The 25,872-nt window shown below is 41.2% G+C and overlaps 1 protein-coding gene across 4 annotated transcripts in view; it reads left to right on the plus strand.

The window, feature by feature from the left end:
• The first annotated feature begins 4,684 nt into the window (after positions 1-4,684).
• The window catches only part of stox1.L (storkhead box 1 L homeolog), a 32,718-nt gene continuing 11,530 nt past the window's right edge, over positions 4,685-25,872 (plus strand). For 3 of the 4 annotated variants that reach the window (XR_001933791.2, XM_018242369.2, XM_018242368.2), the window contains exon 1: positions 4,685-5,197. Coding sequence is in view for 3 of the 4 variants with exons in the window: in XM_018242369.2 (XP_018097858.1) it covers positions 4,873-5,197 (325 nt within the window). In the remaining variant the exon portion in view is untranslated. The remainder of the gene's footprint in view (positions 5,198-25,872) is intronic. The other variant, XM_018242367.2, reaches the window with a different exon arrangement.

Here is a 25,872-nt window from a genome sequence, read left to right on the forward strand (position 1 = left end):
GGCACACGTAGTGGCAACAAATCTCCTTTTCTTCGGGCGACTAATCTCCCAGAAATGCCTTCCAGCCGGCTAGAAAGTGAATCGCCCGCATTCGGAACCTCGGATCCTTGTGAGGCAACTTCGGAAAGCAAAGTGATTCGAGTGCCATCCTGCCGGGAATTTACATTATAGGCGTCAGGAAGGCCTTTTGGGGAGATTAGTCTCCTAAAGAAGAGGAAATTTGTCGCTGGGCGACTAATCTCCCCAGAACGCTACATGTGCCACCACCCTTATAGTGTATGGCCAGCTTTAGTTGTTCTGCTTGTATCCTCTTGGAGTGTGGTGGGAACCAAGAGCAGAGACAGGGAGAATGTACAACTCTGATGTTTCCTTTGTCCTGTGTGCAATTGACCAGGTCAAAATCAAAATCAGTCCTCAAATGCTGCAAAGTCAACAGTAAGCTCTTTTTATGCTCCAGCTACAATCTGATCCCCATTGTATGATCCACCACCATCTACAGGGTTCAAATGCACTGCAGCTTAACCTGATGCACTAATGATGAATACGCAGGCACTAAATAGGGATATAAGGCCATACTGATTAGTCTTCTCATACAGTCAGTCATTCAAAGAGACTCCAACCACTGGGAGGTAACTCTTGTCACTGTACCATGAAAAGCAGTGTATAGTATATGTTTCTCACTTGCTGCTGTACCACAGGTGTGCATCTTAAAATTAAATTATTTGGGTGCATTTTACAGGGAGTGAGAGACTGTGAGTGACTCGGGCAAAATTGCATGATTTGTGGATGCGCCTGTAACTAAAGAAAGGGGACTGTTTCACAACAGTTTCTATATCTTCGAAACCTTGTAAACCAGGTGGCCTGGCCAACTATTGGGTCATCATGATGGGGGTTGAACCCAAAATTTCTCAGTTTTCGTGGTTTATGGTTCAAGTTGGTTTCTGGATGACTATGGGGATGTACCGGTGACCATTTTAAGTAATATATAATCAACTTAAGTATAGTAATGTCTGCAGTTTAATCTACTTTGGGAATATAATTGCTTCACAATCTGTGACATTGATCCCAGCACAATATCAGATTGCAACATCTGGGGTTTAGAACGTCCACCCCCCAAATCAAGCAAATCTGGAAGCAGTTTAAATGTTTTTTCTTCCTTTCGTTTTTGCCATTTTCTAAATTAGAACTAAAGTAATTGAGAAAAATGTGTGTTTTTTTTCAACGTGCTTTACTCTATTACTTGTAATGTGTGGGGTTCTTTTAGGGATCTCCCTTTTCATTCAGTGTGCAGGTAAGGAAAACAGCCGTCTTCACAGTCGCCGTAGGGTTAACTGACTCACAGCCAGTTTTATTCAGCTTGGCCTCAACACAGGAAAATAAAACCACAAAATAAACCTCTGCCAGCCTATAACTAACAAAATACAGCAGTTTCCTACAAGTTGGGGGCTCAAACCCTGAACTCACTGAACCCCAAAACAATTTAACAGTTTAGTAATCTGTTCACTGGCGGTTTCATAATTATACAGTTCACACAGTAGCAGGTTTTCTTCTCCAAATTTGCAAAGCTGAATCTGCTTACCTGTGCAGTCTATTAATTAGAGGCCACTAGCCAGAACCTGTCTTTAGCGGCCTTACCAGATATCTGAATGAAACAATTGCAATCATTACTACAGAGGCTTAAAATACAGTGGTTTTTTTTTACTGTCAGACTCACTTTAAATAAACATCAGAATACATTAGCCCCACTGAGCACAACATGTAAATGGCACTAAATAAATACACTTGACAAAAGCCGACAGCTGATCTGCGAGGTGGCATTATTCCCACAGTTGAACTCTGGGTAGGGGGCAGGGAATACAGAATGACACAAACATAGCAGAGATTGTGCTGGTTTATCCGCTTTCTTTGTGCAAATGGCGTTAAATAGAGGTGTTGAATCCCTAGGTGCTTTCTCTCACATCCTTGTAGTACGTACGGCCCCAAATAAAATGCACGTGAAATAATGTTAGCCCCTTCTGTGTGTACTATGGCACCAAGCTTTGTTGTATTGCAGGTGTCAGAGGAGGGCTAAACAACGGGAGGTGTTTCGAAAAATAATTTGTTTTACTGTAGTAATGAATGAATAGCTGCAAATGTATTATTGTTTAGATACATTCTGAATTGTATGTTAACAAATGAATGAAATACTGGCAACTATGGAACTAGATAGCAATAATTGCTTTAAACCGCTTTTCTTTTTACAGAAAAAAAACATGCATACTCCATGTCTGGCAGATGCTTTGTTCAAAGGTAATTGCTCAGCGAAGTTAAGCAAACACTGTATTTTTTGCAATGACAGTCTGGCTGTCACAGGACCCTGTCTCATTAGAAACATATTTCTTAACCTCAGATCTCCAGACATGGGGGTTGTAGTCCAACAACATATGGGGACACAAAAGTCTGAGGATTGTCCAAATGGAGTCCATGGATTAGCTGCAAATGCCAGAAGGGCTGCTGTAAGATGCAATAGATGGTCACTATATTTGGGCTGGTGGGAAACTATTTGAGCCTGTGTATTTGAAATGCCAGGGCCCTGCTTTACATGACATCAAATAAACAATCTCTCCAAAAGTAAACCAATTCTCTTTCAGTGTCCATCCTCATCCATTACTCTGGTTTGTAACATAATAATATTGGTATAACAGACATTATGCTTTAGTTTCAAGAATATCTTGGATGGTAAATGAATTCACAAAAAATCACCCCAACTCTCACCCTAGCTAATTAGCCCAGATTCAGGCTGGACATCCAGGATTTTCTAAAATAATAAGCATAGCTAGGTTGAGCTTTCCACCCACTGTGTCAAACCCCACCATTGAAAGCCCAGATTTACACATAGGGTGCTCCTAGGCTGGGAACCTTGTTGTACCCCTTGTCAACCCCTTTGCATGCAAACGTGTGCATGCACACATGAGCAAGTCCTTCCCCGTCGTGTGATTTATGCACACTAGACCAGAAGAGATCTCCTGTACATCCCCAGTGCTTCGGAACTAAATCAATGTGGGTTTGGTGATATGCCGCCCCTAAATTCCTGGCGCCTTAGGCCCGGGCCTTTGTGGCTTTCCCACAGATCTGGGCCTTCACCTCTAGTGTAGGGCATATATGGTAGATCAGCTGACCTCAAGGTACTTTGCATAGATTATATGCATCTTTTACTACTTTAAGTGCAAATTCAGGCACAAGTCCTTTTTTAGAATTACAGTATAATTTTTATTGCGATGGCTTAATATTGCAGGCAATATGGTTTTTGTGGTAGGACTGGCACAAACCCGGACTTCACTCCAATACTTGATGCAAATTAAAAGTATATTTTATTGATCAAGGAACATTTTAAATGATGTAGCCTTACGCGTTTCGTGCCTTATGGGCACTTAAAGCAATACTGACACGTTCCTATAAAGACCATAAGAACTTGTCAGTATCAAGTAGTTGCTGCACCTGCAATAGTTCCCCTGAAAGCTGCCCCCAGCCCCGCGAACCTCCATTGACCCGACCCTCCGACACTGACGATTCTGGGCTGGGTGGGGCCTAATTAGCCTATGGAAGCATCGCGCCGCCTCCAGCCCAGCATCGTCAGTGTCGGAAGATGGCTGCGGTGAACTCCGATGCCATGAATCTGCACCGAGGGGTAAGTAAAAAGTTAGGGGCATTTGCCCGGGGTAACACTTAGGCTGGGGGGAGGAGGGAGGGGGGTCTATGTAGGGTAGGGGGTAGGGCTTTTTTTTTTTATAAGGGGTTTACTTCTCCTTTAAAGAAATCCTCTTTCAAATCTTCAGTTTCAACTAGTCACCTGGAATCAGTAAACATGGATTAGAACCAGTGGCGTAACTAGATATTACTGGGCCTCACAGCAAATTATTTTTGAGGCCCCCAAAATGTCTCAAGGTTGACCTGTTTTTTCAATATTTATTGAAATTGTATATTAATTAGGGCTTCATGGGGCCCCTATACCTCCTGGGACACAAGGTCTGCTTCCTCTGTAGTTACTCCCCTGATTAGAACTCATGATCACAACCTGCACCAAGCACTGTTCATAGGCACACATTGGTTATTTTACTGTTTATAGGCACACATTGGTTATTTTACTGTTTATAGGCACACATTGGTTATTTTACTGTTTATAGGCACACATTGGTTATTTTACTGTTTATAGGCACACATTGGTTATTTTACTGTTTATAGGCACACATTGGTTATTTTACTGTTTATAGGCACACATTGGTTATTTTACTGTTTATAGGCACACATGGTTATTTTACTGTTTATAGGCACACATTGGTTATTTTACTGTTTATAGGCACACATTGGTTATTTTACTGTTTATAGGCACACATTGGTTATTTTATTCAGGGATTTGGCTTAAACATATCAGTAACATTGGTTTTTATACAACACAGAGAGATGAGCAAAGCTGTTGCTAACCAGAAGCAACTCTGAACCCCCAGTGTCACAATAAACATCTAAGGAGCCTTTTCCTCGCCATTGTAAACATGAGTTTAGCAATAGAGTTGGTATAAGTCCACATGCGTAGTACAAACACAGCCACAATGCTGTTCTGTCAGGAGAGACTTTGATTTCACAGAAAGCAGAAACGCCACAGGTTACCGTTCCCCTTTCACTAGGATCAAAACGCTAAGGTACTCGGCGTAGACCCGCCCCTCGCGCCATTCCCATTCTGATAGGCTGAACGGCGGCCGACGGGAAACTAGCAACTCCGCCCCTTATTGGCTGCAGTAACCCGGGCAGCGGAGTGTTGGATCTGATCGCAGAGAGAGAGCCGCGAATGAAGCCGTTTTGATTGTACGCGCGTTAACGGGAAGCTGTAAAGGGATCATGTCCCGGGACAGGGCGGTGCAGCTGGCCCCTAGCACTCTGGCCCTTGTACTGTGCAGGGGAGAAGGCAACAGGGAGGAGGAGAGGGGCGGCTGTGGGGATGAAGAAAGAGGCAGACGGATCTTTAAGGATTTCCAGGCTGCGAACGTGAAATGTTTCTGGAACAGGAGACTGGTCCGGGCCGTGTCCGAGGTGACGTTCCAGGGGTGGCTGGAGAGCTGGGTGCTGCTGCTGGAGGGACACAGTGCGGAGCTGGAGGTGCTGAGAGATTCCTGGGTCCGGAGAGCGTTGCGGCCGCCCCGGGGCTTCATCATTAGAGCGCTGGGTGAGTCCATGGTTTGCCATTGGCAACTAGGCATCCTTAATGTATATTCACCCCTGATCGCTAATTGTAATCGAACCCTTATGTTTGTGCCCGAGCAGCCCCCAGCCTTTCCCACAGCTTCTGCACAGAAGGACCATGTCTTACTAACCTCCATGTTTCTACCCCCGTACCCCATTTCCACTGGTCCTGCAGAGCTTCATCTGACTTACTGAACCCATTATTGTGCACCCCTTGCTATCAACCTGCTACTGACATTGTATTGTCCCATGTGCCTCCCTTGCCCCAGGAGCCCATCTGCCTTTCCAACTGCTATTGCAGCTCTCCCTCTGTTTTACAGTACCCCCTTTTGTACCCCCTCTTCTCCACAGGTACTGCAGTGGCCAATCAGCTCTGAGCCCCAATATGTGTACCCCCCATGCCTCAGAGTTGCTCTTCTTTTATTTCTGAGCAGGTCTAGGGCATAGAGGGCATTTCCATTGTGCACATCTGATGCAAGACATGCTTCATTGCGAAATGCTTGCCAAATACTCTCTGTATAGTCCAAATTGCAGCCCTCCTGGTGGGGTTAAACTTCAATCATTCCAGTACTGTACAGGCCCGCCTTGCATGTTTCATGAGCCCCATAACCTCCCTTAAGCTGGCCATAGATGCAAAGATCCGATTGTACGAATCAACGTACGATCGGACTTCCCCATCTCCCGACCTGCCACTAACCATTCAGATCAAAGTCTTACCATTCCGATCAAATAAAGTAGTAAAAGAACAGATCAGCTGATGTTCTACCCCTGACAGCAATCGTACGATATCTATGTCCAACCAAAGCTGGTGACAGTCTCCCTCTGAAAATCGTACGATCGGCAATACATGCAGAGATATTATCGGCAGCCGACAGAAATATTCTAACCTGTCCGATCGACGAAACGACCGATCTCCGTCGGACGAAAAATGACGGGACTCTCCACACACGTTCCAAAAATCGCACGAATCCTCGATTCATACAATCAGATCTTTGCGTCTATGGCCAGCTTTACCGTTCCCTAGGTGCTTGTTGGAAACTCATATCACCTTTTGCACCCCCCCATCTATATATTTGCTTGTTGCTCACAAATCCATGATTCAAGGTTTGCTTGTTGCACACTGACTGATATGCCTTAAAGCTAATTCAGTTCTCTGCTATAATATTACTATTTTGGAAGAGGGGACAATTTCCCCAGTCATGCTTGTCTTACCATAATTATTTCCAAAATACAGAACTACATCAGATACCAAAATGCAAAATTGGGAGAGAATTCTGGGAATTGCAGTTGCACAAACAGCTGCAGACTGGGCTGTTATTGTTGCTGTAGGGGAGATGCTTTTCATTTTCATCTTATATAATATAGTAATTCTATTTTTATGCAGTGTAATGTAGTCCTAGAGAGTAATGGAGCATTACAAATAATGTTAGGCTCTCCGGTGCTTATTGCTAAGCCAGATTGGTGCCTGTTGCCGGGCTTGTCACAATCTTGTCACTATTGAGGTGACCAATGAGGAGCTGTAGTGTAAAGTGCTGCAGGCAGAGCACTAGCACATGAACAGCAGCCCCTCACATCCTCAATTCCATAGGCTTCATGTGAACTGACTTGAATGCAAACTATTGCTCTTATTGTCTGTGATGGATGCTCTGCACCCGTCACTGCATATTATGTCTGTGGCTTTCAAGTGGCAGGACGCTGTCGCTAGGTGGTTCCTGCACCTGATTCACAAGGCAGTCGCTTATTTGACACTAAGGATATTATAATAACCAAATTGTGATAAAAGCAGAGCAAATACATTGAAAATAAGTGGATAAGTCTGCAGATTTATCAGCCCATTTATAACATGCTGGCATTTGTTGGATGGACAGCAGCACCTCTGCGCAATTAATGATTAAATGATTTTGCCTCTGCACCCAGTGATTGGATTGCTCCCATTGTGTGTAGGGTCACTAATTTCTGTGGGAAAGTCACCTGCCTGGCAACTAGTCTTTGCTTACTCTTCTTGTTTGTTGTATACAGATTGCTAGCCCCCCCCCAACTTGCTTGATCTCTGGATTCCCTTGTATTTGCTAAAGGAAGGTTTCAATTGTACGCTTCTTGGCACTGGGGTGTCATTTCCCTTGATAAGCATGTTAGATGCACATCTTTGCACTTGACCGTTTCAGCATAATACTAACTAAGACATGTTGTTAAAGAGGCTACCAAAAATAAATTTTTGGCAGAAATTTACAAAAACCTATCAGTAAATTATCTACTTTGAATTCAAGTGATCTAGGCTTTATGTTATAAATGAAGTTTATTCAGACCTTTACATAGGTTTGTTTTGTATGTAGGACACTGAGCATCCTTCCCAGGGAGACAGGAGTGCACTGGAATGGATAAAATAGAAGGAAACATGTTAGTATAATTCTTGCCTGTGGTTGTTATTCATGATCAGCAATAGGCAGAAATAAGTAGCCTTCAGCAGGCAGTTGTCACCAAATATTGTGCCACAGTGAATTTTTTAGTAGGCCTTACAAGGCTTATATCAGACAGTGATCCCCAACCAGTGGCTCGTGAGTAACCCCTTGGATGTTGTTCTCAGTTGCCTCAAAGAAGATTTTTGAATTCCAGGCTTGGGGGCAAGTTTTGGTTGTATAAAATCCATGTGCACTGCCAAACAGTCTCCTATAGTCTGCTAGTCCCCATAGGGGCTACTAAATAGCCAATCACAGTCCTTAAATAGTATCCCCAGGGACTTGTGTTGCTCCCCAACCCTTTTTACATTTGGATGTGGCGAACTTAGAGCATGGCTTGCGTTGCAGTTGTCAGGAAGTAAGAGGTAGCAAAGATCATATTTATCAAAGACTGAACAGACAATTCACTGGAAATTGTGCCAATAAATAGGTTTCCAGTACAAGTAAATTTACATTAATGTAAATTTACAGTTTGCCCTTTGGTGGATATTCACCTCTCTGCGCCATGGCTCACTGATTAGGAAGGCAACTGCAGGGAGATTGGTAGGAAATGTGACTGCGCCCACCTAAACAATCCACCGCCATCAGCCCTATCTTAATTAGGGTGATCCAATAAACCCATACACCAACAACAATTTATTAGAGCTGGCTCTAGTTGATCATTCAGGACCTTCACAGCATGGGGTACCCTGTATTCCCAGCAACGCCAAAGATTTGTCTACGTTATGAACACTGATGACTGTGAATTAAAAGGTTCCTAGTACAGATATATCTCCACAACTCGTACAAGGTGCAGTCTGGGAGTTTTGCCAAGTGCGATGTTATTTATTGTGACCAGGGCTCGGTTCATTTGATTTTTGTTTCAGGATTATGTAAATGCAGAAAATAACCAACTGGAATGTGACTGGAAACATTGTTTTATACACAAGATACACAAAGACACACTTTCTCGGATCAGTAGATAGTTTTAATTTTACTTGAAACAAAATTGAATACAACTGTATTTTGTAATAAGTCACACATGAATAAAGGATAGTATACCTACAATGCAGGCTGCATTAAAGAGAAGAGTGTGTTCACAGCAATATCAGAGAGCCAGTGCATACCCCTAAAAGTCATGGTCAGAAAGCTGAATTTGAACTGGAGATTGTGTTTGCTTTAATTCGAGCCTTCGATTGAGTCTGAGACCTTTGCAGTTACATTTGCCCGGCTGCCAACAATGCAGTCTTTTTTTTTGACCCTGCTGAAAGCCAAACCTGATCTGAACCCTTATTTGCATATGCAAATTAGGGTTCATTTAACCAAACAGTATCACCTCCAGCTTCTCTTGAGCATTTAAGTCACATGAGCTTAAGGGGCTGATTTCTTAATTTTCACAATCACCAGTTCTTTTCTTTGGTTGTGTTTTTTATTTTATTTTTTTCAATTTTAAAATTGTAAAGAAATAAAATCTCACCACCCGAAACCCTGACGAGATGCATGGGGTGGGGGGGGGGAGGGGAGAAGCAAATCAAAAACTGTATAAATTAGAGTTTGGATTGCAAACATAAAATGTGGATAAAGTAAAATCTATCAAATTGTTTAGGTTCATTGTACTGAATTTAAATTGTCATGTGTCTTTATGTGGGTGCAAACAGGGGCACCCAACATGGACCCTATGCTTGGTCAGACATCGCAAAGCATCAGTTGCATTCAGTGGGAGAGCAAAGGTATTCCATTGCATCTGCTCATCAAATCTGGTTTAGAGTTTTTGTAGCAGGTGGAGCAGCATGAAGGTTCATTCCACATATTACAGCCGGAAAATGTGCTGCAAGTAAAGCTTTTTGTGGTATTGATCTGATGACCTCTGGGGGTACTCATCCATGAACCTAGCATGCCACAACATTCCTATAATTGCTGCCACAGAAATACTGCAGCAAATATGAAGGCTTGTAGGGTAGTCACTTTGAAGCAGCCAGATCCCACAAGATTGTCCCCGACATCAGTTTCTCAGTGTGCAGAAACATTTTTTTAACCCTAGTGATGTAAACAATAGAATTCCTAAGGTCTTATCCATGGAGATTTATTGTTTTTGGAAAGCTGGTTCAATTTTATTAAGATAACTGTGCCATCCTATAGCATCAAGCATAGCAGGGCAAGTAGAAGGACATATTTAATTAAAACAATTAACAGACAGGCGTAACATTAGATCCAGTCTCTTAAAAGAATATACGGGTGTAAAGAGATCAACTAAAAAGAAACAAAACTGAATTTTAGATTTATTTTAATATGTGATGCGGCTTATGGTTTAGAGGACAACTCTATGTCTTTATGTTGAATTAGCTTATTTACCCTGTAAAATGGATTCTGACTATTAGATTGAATTCTGAAAGTAATTTGTGTTAGATGTAGGTACAGTCTCTATTTAACAGCCTCCTTTTCTAATGGGTTAAGTGAAAATCTAACTGGTAACTTGAACCTTTGAGTGCTGTTCCCGGTGTTTGTTCTTGTGTACTCAGCTGAAGAGTTGCTGTAAAAGCCCCACTGTTCTATTGTAAGATGTGGCCCTATAAATAAGGAAATTGGCTTGCGCATTTCTCCAAGGCTACACTCCTGCAGACCATACAGTAGTTGTAGATCTGTACCCAGTTCCCACAGGGATACATTACATATGCACAGTATTCTAGGGGAGATGCCATCTAATTCACCTTTTCCTGGGGTGTCTATTAAAACTATGTCCTTGGACTATTGACTCCAGACGGTATTGAAAGCCCTTAAAACACTAGTCATTTCATATAATAGTCATGTCGTTCGTGCTTACTAAAAGGTATTGGTACATGAACTTATTGGTGGCACTCCCATGTTCAACCACACAGCTGCACCATGCACTTGCAAGTTACATGTACATAGAGTTAATATTTACAGGAATGTAACCACAATACCATCATCATCCTCCTCATTTATTTATACAGTGGTAGCACTTTACAGTAATATATACAATATTTAAGCAAGGATTACAGAATAAAATGGAATCAGAGGGCCCTGCCCACAAGAGCTTACAATGTGCAAACTGTTCATCAATATTGAATGCTGTTACTTTGAGATCTGGAGAGTTTTGATGTGTGGGTTGACAAAAAATCAACCCACACCTGACTCTAACCTGTCCTGAGCCCTCCCAACCCGCCACAGACGCTGTCTTTATAGACCCGTGTCTTTACTGCCCATATTTGATGTCACAAAAGGGGGTGGTGCAGGTGCGCTCCTATAAATAAGAGTCTTCTGGCGATGGAAATTGGCAGAGTAAGGGTCGAGGGCAGGGAGAGTGTAAGGAAGGGCTCAACCCAAAGCCGCTTGCCTAAACCCATGGGCTTTGGACCAGCCCACATATGACTACTGGAGAGCATTACATTACTTTTAAATAGGGGTATATAGGTAGAATGATCCAAAATGTTATTGTACAGTGTAGCATTTACTTTTTGCTTTCGCTGGAACCAAAAGACCTAGCCGAAGCTGTAGGCCATTTGCCCTTCACCAAACTTTACAGTGTGCATTAGGCAATCAGGCAGGTAGGGATCTGCTGCTCTTAGAAATTGCTGACATGAATACATTTTGAATATTAATGAGGAGAGGACAGAAGTGGGATTCTTAGCGTGAGGCGACTCACTGGTAGGAGTCGTAGGACCAAGGCAGCAAGATGCTAGTGCATAACCTACAGCTGAAGATCAATGTCTAGAAAGTATGACATGTTGGGGGGTGAGTTTTGACAGACCACAGCTCCTCTTCACTTCAAGCAATTCCAATTATTCAAGCTCTTTTGGAACAGTGAAAGGCGGGCAAGCACATATGTTCCCACTTGTGTGGAATCTTTTGAGATTGTGGGCTCATCTCACTACTTTGATGACTGTGGACTGTGGTTTATGGCCGCCTTTAGGATATAATGTTTCTGAAGTGACAGACTATGTCCTTTCTTTGCTTTGAGCAAGGATGCTAATTATTGAGCTAAACTTTGGATTTGTGTACAGCCCAAGAATCATTCAGGGTTAGGGTTGGTGAAGATATGTTAGTGAGTCTGTCGGTGCTCGCAGAGGACTATAAAAAAAGTGTTGTAGAAAAGTTTATTGCTTGGGGTAGTTGAATTAGAGACTAACCCACTTATTTCATTTCACTGATTTTCGGAGCGTTGTAAGTTATGAATCTAAAGGATCTCACACTATAAAGCTTTAGGGATGGCAGATTGTGTGTTCTATACCATTTTATAGGCCATTATTTAGCAAATACTGAGGTTGGCAGCAGTATTACTGCCAGGGATCAGTGGCTGCAGGATACCCATATGCATGTGTTTGTATGTCTATAATATAGTTATGGGTGTGATGAACAGTCACTGGGAGAGCTACACAGGGTTCCATTGAGTTGGGCGATATTGCTTGCCTTTTGATGAGATCCAGTTCATACCCCTAACATTTTAGTGGGCCCTTCTGATGTATTATATTTCTTACCACTATTATGATGAACTGTGTTCCCAATTGTTTGATGTGTTCCATATGATTTAGGGAAAATATAAACCTTCTCCAAGCCCATTATAGTTGTTTTATTACAGAATTGGGAATGTGCATTTCAGATTATAATTGAATTGTAAAATCCTCTAACATATTAATTCTGGCCATCTGGAGCTGAACTGTGGTACTCAAGGCTCCAGAGACCACCCGTAAAGACAGGATATGTGCATTTTCGTTAGGGCAGCATCTCTCAAACATGTAAAAACATGACCTTAGCATGGGTTGCAGTTGAAGAGCTAAGTGTACATTACATCTGCTAGCTAGGTCGGTCAGCGATTGGTTTATTTAACTCCTATAAATGATTGCTATAAAATGGCACTATAAAAGAGTGCCAAAGATATTTTGTTGAACAGTAACTTATTCCTGATGTAATGACATCTGTGTGATATCACTATGATTTAAAGGGGATGAAAACAATTCATTCTTAAACATGGTTTGCATAAATATTACTGGCCTACAAGTCCAGTGTGTAGTGGCAGTTGTAGAAACTAAGGCCTGGGAGATTAAAGGGATGGCTCATCTTTAAGTTAACTTTTAGTATGATATAAAATGGCTAATTCTAAGCAACTTTTTAATTGGACTTCATTTTTTCTTTTAATATAGTTTTTGATTTATTTGACACCTTCTTCTGACTCTTTGCAGCCTTCAAATGGGGGTCGCTGACCCCATCTAAAAAGCAAATGCTATGAAAGGGTACACATTTATTGTTATCACTACATTTTATTACTATTCTTTCTATTCAGTCCCTCTCTTATTCATATTCCAGTCTCTTATAGAATTTGCAGGAAATGTCACCCGCTGTAGAGGAGATTTACCGTGGTTCACTAATCTCTACATGTGCCATTGCCCTTATACTTGTTTTTTCTACCACTGCACTCCTTATATTTGATTACTGTAATTATTATGCTTTATTTATGAAGTGTGGACCTATTTCACAGCACTTAACAGAGATTATACATCATACATATCAGTGTCTGCCCCAGTGGAGCTTACAGGCTACTATCACACAAAGCATCATCAGAAGCCAATTAACCTGCCTGTATGAGTGTGGGATAAAACAAGAGTACCCTGAGGAAACCTATGTGGATACAGGGAGAACAGATAAACTCCGTGCAGTTGGTGCCCAGGTTTGAATCGAACCCAGGACCCCAGCAAGGCAACAGCGCTAACCATTGCACAACTGTGCAGTGTATTATATGTATTATTAGTAAACCAATACTGCCCTGATTATAGTGAAATGATTAAGTAGCATTTGTAGACCGAATGCTTATTTTAGAAACGTCTTGCATGTGGGTAGTGCAATGGAAAAATAGTACTAAGGGTTCATGTCCCCTTTAATAAAGAGCCTTTTTCACCACTCATCAAATGCTATTATTAAAGTGGACCTGTCACTTACACATATAAAAATGCATAATGAAAGTCCTTTCCAAATTAAATATGGAACCCCAAAATTTTTTTTCATTAAAACATCCATACCTGTTATAAAGGTGTTTAAATATCTAAACTGTCAATCAAACATTACCTGCCCCGCCTCTATGCCTGTAGCATAGAGGAGGGGCAATCAATTACTTTCACTTTCCATTCAGCACTTTCTAGATGTCACTGCTCTCCTCACATTCCCCCTTCCCTCCTCAGGCTCTATAGTTGTGTAGGGCACTGCACATGGACATTAGGTCCCCCATTCTGGTTCATACACAAGATTTTGGGGTGATACACAATTTCCCTTAATAACCGTGTCCACAAAATGGCAGCTGCCTGCTTGCAGTGATTGTATAACTCCAAAACAGAAGGAAACAAAATTTAAATAATAAATACAGTGTAAGTAAAGTTTATTTTGCTCAACTAACATGATAGAAAAGAATTTGAAATTATTTCTTAGGGTGACAGGTCCCCTTTAACACATATTTATAAAGCAGTGCTGTACAATAGAAGGGTGTAAACATCGAACATGTCAGTTGCATATAAAAATTTAACTAATAAAAGAGGTAAAAAAAAGACCCTCAATAGAACTTACAATCTAAAATGAGAAGGGGGTATCCCAGTCAGGCTCCAGTCAGGCTTAGCAAGTGACATAGTTCTCAGAGTCCTATCATAACTTTGTAGAAACCCCATACACCCCTATTTGCTTGGGCCCTGATGGTTTGTGGTTTTCCACTGCATAGGGATTGTATGAAGTGTTTCCAAAACCATCTTAACTTTCTCTGCTTATTTTTTGCGCTCTGTGTTTTTTAAGATCACTCCCTTCATGTTCTTTGCCCAAAAAAGCAATATGGAAACTAATCATAACTTTAGCCTTTAAATTATAGCGGATAAAGGAGAACCTTAGTCTACCCATGTGTAATTGTAAAAATATGCTAACCATAGTGGTGACCTTTTTTTGTTATTTTTCTACGAGAGACTGACCTTGTACCAACACTCCTCTCTAAGGGAAAAAGCTCAGTGTAAATATAATTATAGAGATGTTAACGTTTTATTTCCAAAATGCATTCCACAGCAGACCTACATGCCCCAAGATTATTTCAGAATGTCAGATGCCTCTCGCTAATTTAAATGTGACATGTTTTCCTTTTAATGCGTGTTGGCTCTTTCAGATGGTTTTAACATAATGGTTTTATTGTGGGGGAAAAAAAAGGATCTGAAATCGAGAATCAGACTTGTATATTTTATCACTCTGATTACAAATGAGACTCTGCTTAGATCATATAGCCAGTGTCAGGATTATGTTTAATAGGTCAAATCTTTGCAGTCGGTGCCTGTTAAATGAATTCGAGAAGAAACGCTGTGTTTAAACTTGTGGTGAATGCTGGAGATTGATCATTTCAAATTGCTCTGGATATTTATTTAAGGAGGGGAAGCTTGAAAAGGGAGTGTATTCCCTGGGAGGTTAGTGGTTTGAGAAGCACTTATAGCCTGGATACTAGTCATGCAAAATCAGTCACTCCATTATGTTGTGTAAAGAGCCTTTTCCAGATATCTAGGAAACCAGTGTTATGGTGTGGGAAAGGTAGCTTGTGTGAGCCGCTGCAGGGCCAAAAATGAAAATACAACAACACAGAAGGTTCCTTCCCTTACACTTATCCTCCTGTTCCTCTGAGCCACTGTCTTTTAACACCTCCAGGGTTGCCATCTTTTCTGGACTGCCTATAAAGATTTCCTTCCTATTAATAACATTGGCATCAGGCCTCATATTAAGGCCAGTAAAATACCAGCCTGCTGCCAACCCTATGTACTACTCACATACCCTGTCATAAACCTTTCTCTCTTTCAGGAATTCCTAGTTGTCTGACGAAAATTAAGCGTTCCAGCATTCTTTCTAATTTCAGGGATTTGAAGCCCAAAGATTGGCATTGCAACTTTTTTGACCAAGCAGAATAGCAAGATTTGCCTCCTAGCGTAGAATTTTTATTTTGTGACTATAAATTGGGTATATGCGAAAGGCGTTGATTCCTAAACCAGATTGGTTTGACTTTGGCAAAAGTTTTCATAATTGAAAAGAAAAAAAAACCTGTTTATAAGGGTTGTTGTAAGAACAATGGTCATATCTTCAGTTTCATAGGGATATCCGTTCTTGCAAAAAACAAAAGAGAAGTAATAAAGTCTCACAGGATGATTCTCGTGTGACCCAAGTGAAGAGAAACCATACAGTACTCTACTTATTCAGAGGGGTGGATTATATTAAAATGATATTTGAACCCTTGTTCAAAATATAAATCTTTCAAAGGCCATATCCAGCCTTCTGACCTTTAGCTAGATAACCCTGATCTAGATGAAATGGAATTTCTGTTATTTAATTTTTCATCCTGTGGCTCATGTATTGTTTGGGAATATAGAAAATTGTAGAGCAATGCGGGCCGAGAATCCGTACCTCAATTGCTTAATATGCCTGTACCCAGATACATTGCCTCGACTGGGGTGCACGCAGCGATTTTGATGCCAAAATGTAAACTCTCGCATTTCAGTGCCAGAATTTGCCATGTCTGCCGTCACCTGAGCCAAGATAGTGTATCCGGATGAAGGCACTTCAAGAAGAAGATGAGCGGATTCTTGGAATGTATTTCTCCGAACCCAGAGATCCGCTACATCTGGCACTACCCTTAGGGGTTACCTGTGGCCTAATATTCAAGCACAACCTGTTTTCTCACATTATTTTTTAATTTTCATGCCTTCACAATACTAAAGAAGATAGAAATCTACTTGCCGATTCTTAATGGTTTACTAATCAGCCGCCACTGGGCCCCATGTATCTCCTGGGTCCCCCAGTTGTCGCTGGGTCTTGTTTCTCTATAGTTACACCCTTACTTCGATTTCTAGTGCTATGTGGGTAGTTTCTGCAGGGATCAAGCTGGAGCAAATATCTTTTGTTGTGCTGATTGGACACAACAAAAGTTAATTCCCCTAATGAACTGGCTGGAACACAGAATCTATGTTGCTGGACGTCGGGTACAGAGAGGCAGTGGCATATTCTATGATCTACAGGGGACAAGTGGTTAATTCATAGTTCTGTGAAAAGCCATGCAATACCAGTAGGCTTACAGTGTAAAATATCCGTGTTTCCGCTGCAGCCTTTGAATATCAACTGAATGTGTTTTCCTTTGGTCAGGCAGCCAACTATAATTCTGCTTTGTGAAGGCCTAACATGGGTGTATATATGGTATACATCTATATCTCCCTGGAGGATTGTTGGTGTATTCAGTTACAGGGAGCTGGTTCCTGTAAGGTTTTTTTTTTAGTCGACATGTACCTGTGGAGCGCATTTCCCATGGGCTTTTGGAGGAATGAATCAAATGTGTTTATTGTGGAGCAAAGGTTGGGTGTTTTTTGAATGGCTGCCATGGAAAACTGGTAATTGTTCTGGACCTCTGCTACGAATATGTTAATTTACCAAAAGCATTTCATAGGCCACTATCCCTAACCTTTAATTTGTTTGCCCATAGGCTGTTTTATAGCAGCTCTTATGGAAACACTCTGATTAACATGGCAGTTAACTGCCAGGTACAGTTGCAGTCAGATGTTTTCTATAAAAATAAAGCAAGGATTTCAATGTCACTATTATTATTTTTTCCCCGAGCTTCAGTAATACTAAACCAGTATTGTTTGCTATGGGATTTACAAGTTTTTTAAGTAGAGAGCTTTACATTCAGAAAGTGTAAAGTTGGGAAAGTCTAAAATATGCTGATACGGGTACAGGGGCACTAGCTGTTATTGAGACACTAGCACTGTCCTACCCACAGCCCTTTCATTGTCTACATTTTCTGGCATCCTCAGCAAGCCAGCTTTATCTTAAAATATAACATAAGTAGAGGCTTATCCTGTACTAATTTTACATGGCCTGAGTAATATGATCTTGTGGTCCCTACTCTGGTTAGGGAATAAAATGCTATTTTGGTAAGAACATGTGACTAATGAGTTAGGGTTTTGACCCAGACAGCCCGGTATTTTGAAGGGTTGTTCAGGTCAAAACTGGCTGGCAGGATTTCCTGAGATTGATGCGTGGCCAATTGTCACGTCATAGCCCTGCCCCTAACATCACAGTCCCGGCCCACCACATTGTGGCCGCGCCCACTATGCCACAGCTCCGCCCCTGCTATGCCACGGCCTCCACCTCCCCCCGGAGTTCGTTGGAGGTGGAAAGGTGGCAACCCTATAATGAGCGCAATACTGCCACATTAGCCGAAAGGTTGGGGGCTACCAGAGCACCCCATGGTGTATATATACTTATTTTCACCAAGACACCAAAGTGGTACTAGGGATTCACATTTTTTTTACTTTTCTTCAGAAATGTCTACTAAATGCTGACAGAATTCCTACAACCTTAGGAAATCTGTGGTCATCTTCACACTTTTTCGCATTGAAGTAAGTGTGTGTTTGTGTGTGTGTGGCATACTACAATCAGGTCAGGCACCCAGGACATGCAGGAGACACAAGTGCATATGTTACTGGACTTAAACCATTGTCAGGTGCACGGGTTGTTATTGGGAACCTTCCCATCCCCCCCTCCCATGCCTGTTCCTTGAAGCCATTTGGCGTTTTTTTTTTGTGTAACTAGGCAGGAACATTTAAACTTCTGGGGTGGTAAAGCCACAGGAGGCCAGGGTCCCTGCTGTTTCACTTCTCATTTGGCATCTTTCATCTGAGCTTGTGAGTGTGGTTTAGAGAGGGAGCTGGGAGATGAAGCTGAAATTCCATGGCATAAATTAGCCTCAAGCATGTGTTTCAAATGAACTTTCTACACTTTGGAGCCTTTCCATGTGGTGCTAGTAAAAGGTTTCCCCTCTGAATGGTTTTGGTCAGGATGATAAGCTGCATTAAGGGGAGAATTCACAGATGGTTTAAACTGAGCGTGCCTGTGATATGACTCTTTCATTACAGCGCTAGCTGCAGCCTCCTTTTATTGCTCTACCTGCTGAGGAAAATGCTTTTGATGTGAGGGAACCTGGATTGGTGATTGCTGTGGATTTCTTTTTACTCTGACAAGATATCCATGTTTCCTATTAAATTGCTAGCTCACGTTTAGGCATGAGTATTGGGTTATCAGCAGACCAAAAAACATGCACACAGTCCCTTTCTACTTCAAATGAGTGATTATACCAGGCAGCCTGTGGAACATTTACAAATATAAGTAGGTGGAAGGCACTCCCAATATTAACAAGGGAAAAGTTATAAGAGGTGCAAGTAACCCCAGGTAATCCCACAGTCAGTTACCCAAAACAGTATATAGAAATAGAGAGGGGATGCACACTCAATGAAAAAAATAACACTTGATAAATGTGGTATTACATTTTTTTTTAGGGGAATTCCCCTTGACAAAGCCTAAAGTGCCGAAACGTTTAGGGTGTTCTCATTTTTGGCAAGTGTATCTGCTCCCTGTGGTTTGTCCCTTTTTGCCCTGATCTTGTTACTTGGTGGTATGTATATATATATTCCTGCTAATACTGCTGTATATAGTATACCAGTCTGTCTGATGTATCATTTTTTTTTTTTGCTATTTACTATAAAATAAACATTTTTTAATACCACCTTTGTTTATTAAGTGTTATTTTTTTCATTGAGTGTGCATCCCCTCTCTATTTCTAGCCTGTGGAACATCTGCTTAACAAGGGCCCAATGAACAGACTAAAATTACTTTTTAAATGATTTTTTAGTAGACTTAAGGTGTGGTGATCCAAATTACAGGAGGATCCCTTATCCAGAAAACCTCAGGTCCCAAGCATTCTGGGTAACCGGTCCCATACCTGTATCCAACATAAAGCAAATCTGTTTTCAACATGCTTATGTATGTTCTAGAAATATTGGTGCTTTAATAATAATAATAATAATATTTATTATTATTATTATTAATAATAAAAAGTAGGTCAGAGTTAATGAAAGTGATGAGAGGCATCAGTGTCTCTTGATGTCCTGATTAAATTGCCCATGGTTTTATTGTGATAGAGACTTTAGGTTGTAGTAAGCTCCACTGGGGCAGGGACTGATGTGAATGAGGAGATGTGCCAGTTCTATATACATATCAGGAAATCAATAAATGTCAGGTGGTGGTGCTTAAAAGGAGAGGAGCCAAGCAAACCAGGTTTTGGAGTAGACAAAAGCGTAGTCAGACAGGCCCGGGGTTGGTGCGGGCAGAGTTCAGGGATAGTCAGACACAGGCAGTGGTCGGTTCAGGCAGCGTTCAAGCAAGGTCAATCAGGCCAGGGTCGATACAGGCAGCGTTCAAGGATAGTCAGGCAGGCAAGGGTCAATACTGGTAGAATCAGAATAGTCAGGCAGGCAAGGGTCAGGATAATCAGAGTTCAGAGTAATCAGGCAGGCAAGGGTCAAAACAGAAATCAAACAGGACTAGAATCGCACCCAGATACAATTTAGACCTAACAATGGCAATGAGTTTGTGCACAGAGCCCCTTTATATATTTGAATTTTGCACCATTGCGATGATGTCATGACGCACGCGACAAACCAAAACCCAGATGTGTTTGCCGTGTGCGACATAGCAGAACCGGCAATCAAACAAAGAGGATCACTGCGGCGGGCGTCCCCGTCGGCCCACTAGACCAGCAGGGTGAGTCTTCACAGCCACGTTGGAGGGGTCCAATAAGCTGCTGACTCCAAAAGGACCGAATCAGCTGCTTTTATCAGCCTGTTTATGGCCATCTTTGTAAGATCATTTGCTCCAGCAGCAGATCCAGCTCTCACAGAGATCTTTTCTGCTATCGCTTCTGGTGATAAAGTGTGTTTGTGTGCACATGCTTTAATCTGTTTTTCATTGTGTGCAGACATAGTACATTCAACAAACTGTTGTTTGCACTGTCTGTGTTAAAGTGTCATGGTTTTCTATCTGGAAACTTGTTTTTGGGGGTAAAAGGACATGAGATGTTGACTTTCAGGGATAGAGACTGGAAATTGCGTTTTTTGTGGATTTTTTTGTAATCCTAAATGTCTAGTTGGCATTGTGAGTTGCCCTTTTATCTCTCTGTCATTATGAGGGGAGATAGTAGCACTTTTATTTCTGTTGGAATCTGGTAGGATGCATCAGTCATAAATGTCCAAGTTTTCAAAGTCAATCCTAAAATATCTTTATCTCTTACAAGAACAATAATTTACATTTTTTTTTGCTTTTGACAAAATAACTGAAAATTCTCTGCACTGGATTTGGCTTCCCTTTGGTCAGTCAGTGGGATGCCTACTCTAACCCGATATGGAACGAGCATGTTGTACAGAGCATTTCCGTATTAAACGTGATAGGTTCATACATATGCCTGTTTTCCTTGGGTTTTGCTGTTTTTAGATTCCTTAGAGAAACACTAGCCGCAAATGCTGTAGCCAGTCAGGAAGGAAAGGGCCTAATTTGGGCTACAGCTGTTTTCTCATTTACAAAAATGTAAAGCATGTGGTGGTTTGGCCTACTGAGCATGTAGTAGTCTTGTTAGGGCTGCTTGTAGGAGCCATCAGCAAGAATGAATGGAGCTATTGGAGTAATGTTCTTTTGGAGTAAAAGGAAGACCTGTGAATGACTTGGGGCTCCATGATATTTAGTCTAGGTTGGTAATCGGAGAACCAGGAATACAAATAGTTTGTGCTTGATGTGTAGAGTTACATAGACATTATTTTTAAGAAAATCCTTGTTTCGGGTATACAGTCAGGGTTTCTTTTGACTCCATCACTGTTGCCTGCATCACTTCATAACAGAATGACCTTACATTTTCAAGGTCAGCTGTAATTTATTGCAAGGAAATGTACAATCATGGAGGGGGATGGAATTCACCATCATATGATGGGATCAAGCTCAGCCTTTTAGAGAAATGTTTGTTTTGTCACCACGTGTGTGGAAGGAGCCCTTTAACAGCATCTGAAAGATCCATTCTTTAGGCGCCGGTGTACAAGGAGCAAAAACACATGCTCCGTTTTTTTAATACTTTTTCTTTTACTTTACAGGATAAAGCCTCATTAGTGGTTTTGTTACCACAGATTTAATTTTTTTTTTTTTTTTTTAAAAAAAAAACCCCATAAGAACTAAATAGCATGACGTTGGCATTCAGCAATGTGTGTTTGTGAATGTGTGTCAAAAGCTATATAATCTGGTGTGCATAACTAGTAGCGCTGTCACATGCATTTAGTGTTTATGTTTTCACTTGTGTTTTTGTTTTCGCTTCAGAAAAACAAGCGGCAGCTGTGGTTTTGTGTTGCACTCAGGGCAAAGCTGGCCATAGATGCAAAGATACTGCGTTTCGTACAATTTTCGGACTGTGCGTGTAGTGTTCCAACATTTTTTCATACCATGGCAATCGGTCGTCAGTCGATCTAATTAAAAAATTCATATCTGCTCCCGATAAAATCTTGGAAGTATTGCCCGACTATCTGACTATATCACTGCGTAAAGCTGGCCATAGGTGTTGAGATTTTTAAAAGATCCGATCGTCATCGTGAGACCACGATTATCTCGGAACGATCGTACGATTGTACATCAACTAAACATCCAATTTGCCAGGAAAACAAAGGGAAGCTCCTTGCTTGGCCCTGCAAACATTGATATATTGCACTGGGACCAACAAAGATTTTTTTTAACCTGCCCGATCAATTTCCTGACAGATGTCGGCCAAAAAATCGTAAGATGTTCAATCGTTCGAATCCCACTAACCGCACGATTTCGAAGGATTGGTCGGACTTCGCTAAAATCGGTCGTTCGACGAGAAATCTTTGCGTCTATGGGGACTGTCACTACTATTTGTTGGGCAAAACTCTCGTACGATTGCTGTCAATTAATGGCCAGAACACTGGCTGATTTGTTATTTTTCCTAGTTATTTTAATCTGAATGGTTAATGGTAGATTGTTAGAATGAAACAAATGAGTATTCATTGTATAAAGAATAAAATCTGCACATCTGTGGTGGGGATTATGTTGCCTTTACTGATATACAGAAAAATACCAGAGAATCATCTGGGCAAACAGTGTGAATGAAAAACTGAGGTAATCCAGCCTGTTCTTAAAGGCCCCCATACACGGGGCAATAAAAGCTGCCGACAGACTTAGTCGGCGGCTTATTGACCCGTGTGTGTGACCATCCGATGGGCATCCCCGATCAATATCTGCCGAAAGTCGACCAGATGACGATCGGGCAGGTTAAAAAATCCTGTTGGATTGCGGCCGCATCTTTTTGTTGATGCGATCCGACCGCCCGTTTGGCCTCCATTCTTATCCAATCGTTGGGCCCTAAGGCCCACAATTGGATCAGCCCGATGTTGCCCACTTCAATGTGGGAATATCGGGGAGAAATCCGATCATTTGGCAACATCACCAAACGAGCGGATCTCCCTGTGTATGGCCACCTTTAGTGTATATAGAAATGGAATACTCTGCCCTTGTAAGCGAGAAAGCCATTTGTATTGGCAGGTGCTTGTTGAGGTTCAGAACTGTATACAGGTATGGAACCTGTTATCCAGAATGTTCGGTACCTTTGGTTTTCTAGATAATGGTTCTTTACATAATTTGGATCTTCATACCTTAAAGGGATACTGTCATGGGAAAAAAAATTTTTTCAAAATGAATCAGTTAATAGTGCTGCTCCAGCAGAATTCTGCACTGAAATCCATTTCTCAAAAGAGCAAACAGATTTTTTTATATTCAATTTTGAAATCTGACATGGGGCTAGACATTTTGTCAATTTCCCAGCTGCCCCATGTCATGTGACTTGTGCTCTGATAAACTTCAATCACTCTTTACTGCTGTACTGCAAGTTGGAGTGATATCACCCCCTCCCTTTTCCCCCCCAGCAGCCAAACAAAAGAACAATGGGAAGGTAACCAGATAACAGCTCCCTAACACAAGATAACAGCTGCCTGGTAGATCTAAGAACAACACTCAATCATAAAAACCCATGTCCCACTGAGACTCCTTCAGTTACATTGAGAAGGAGAAACAGCAGCCTGCCAAAAAGCATTACTCTCCTGAAGTGCAGGCACAAGTCACATGACATGGGGCAGCTGGGAAATTGACAAAATGTCTAGCCCCGTGTCAGATTTCAAAATTGAATATAAAAAAATCTGTTTGCTCTTTTGAGAAATGGATTTCAGTGCAGAATTCTGCTGGAGCAGCACTATTAACTGATTCATTTTGAAAAAAAATTTTTTTCCCATGACAGTATCCCTTTAAGTCTACTAGAAAATCCTGGAAAAATTAAATAAACCCAATAAGCTTGTTTTGTTTCCAGTAAGGGTTAATTATATCTTAGTTTGGATCAAGTACAAGGTAACGTTTTTATTATTACAGAGAAAAAAGAAAATCATTTTTAAAAATGTAGATTATTTGGATAAAATGGATTCTAAGGCCTTTCCATAGTTCAGAGCTTTCTGGATAACACAGATACAATTTTGAAAAAAGTCAAAATGTTTATTTAGCCTAATAGATTGCAGGGAATGTTTTGTGCCTACTCTGGCCCTTTTTAAAGCCTTCAAATATGGCCCAGGTAGGCCCTAAATATCAGTCAAGTCAAAAGTCAAGTTTGACAACATTTGCTGGAACTAAATACAGGCCTTTCTAACATTGTTATCTCTTCTGCCTATGTATAATAGCAGCCAGATGGCAACCCTAGAGTAAAGTCAATGGCTTTATTAAGTACAAAGAACCTGTGCCCTAAATACACCTGAAGGTTTCCTAGTAACTGCTTTAGATAAAAGCCTTGTGGAAACGTATGTATGAATGGCCTTTGTTCTGCACAATGGCGGCCATTACACAAAGGGCTTAACATGATGGGCCCTGCAGTCTCAGTTGCTTGTCATAATCATGAAAGATATGACTATTCTTTTAGAGAAGCTTGTGTGACAACGATGCACATCCGTGGAATACAGTAATTGTTGTAAGCAGTGAGTCTCTGCCTGGGCTGTAGGTGCCTATAACACAGCAGACACTTTGTCCTCAAATAATACACAAGATTCGGTGCATCCCTACTGTCAACTGAGGCTGAGGATGTGGTTTGCTACTGACTGGACTGCATGCGCCCCCATGTTTTGCACTAGTTGACCTGAGTTTGAACAACCTGATCAATCTATAATCCACTAAGAGATTCAGTTACCATCCATACCTGGCCAAACAAAGAGCCGACAGTCTGATAGTGTCATGATTCTTGACCAATTTACAAAGAGCGCTTAAGGTGGCCATGGATGCACTGAAAATATTATAAGATATTCTGTGTGTGTATGGTGGGAGACAAGCCAACCGATATTGGCCAAAAAGTTCAATATCAGTCGGCTTGTCAATCAGGCTGGCTGGAAAATTTTGATCAGCCGCCTTTGAAGGCCCCAAACATCAGTCATTGTTTGTGCTGAATCATCAGATACAGGTAGAATTCTATAGTTTTTACCTGCATACTCGACGATTCAGCACTACACATGTATTGAAATGAACGATCTTTCTTGGAAAGAGCTTTTCCAGGAAAGATCGTAATTGTAATGTCTTTGGTCACCATTACAAACTTGATTCGCTCTTTGTTTTTTATTGGTGAACATTAGCAGCAACTTCAATACTAAGGCTTCATCTTTAGTTGAGCCTAGAAGTTTGTGTGGCTGAAGCACTAAAAACTGTATATAATGACATTCCTGGCTTCTCACCCACTAATATTTGCATTACCGCTAACTCTGTCTCACCCACGTCTGCATTTTTTTTAATCCCCTTCATCTTTTTCAGCTTTCTTTCCCAATAGTTGCATCAAATCTATCTTTCATTTGTTATGTTCTGCAAAATTTCTTTTCACTAGGTATCATCAGCCAGTTAATTCACTTTTAGCTTGTCTCTGTGTTCTGTTGCTTATATCTGTAAGCGTCAGTTTTGGAAGACCAAAAATAACAATACATATGTTTTTTTCTCCTGTAAATCTCCTTTGGAATCTCCTTAATAAATGTAATTGTTTTGACCAAAACATGTGATTGCCAAAGTGGGCTTTATAAATTCAAGAAGAATACTACACCAGAAGTCACGAGGAACAATTTTTCAATTATATTTTTTATATTCTTTCACATACAAGTGTTGAGTGCCCCTGGTTATATTTCTACTCCAAGTATCATATTAACAGTGTAGGAACAAATCGTATAGCACACTATTCACTTAGTCTAGGTATATCTAAATTGTAAGCCTAAGGCAACAGAGAAGGGATACCTGGTGTCTTCCTCTCAATGCAGTTCCC

The sequence above is a fragment of the Xenopus laevis genome, chromosome 7L (genome assembly GCF_017654675.1).
Source record: "Xenopus laevis strain J_2021 chromosome 7L, Xenopus_laevis_v10.1, whole genome shotgun sequence".
Lineage (NCBI taxonomy): Eukaryota > Metazoa > Chordata > Amphibia > Anura > Pipidae > Xenopus > Xenopus laevis.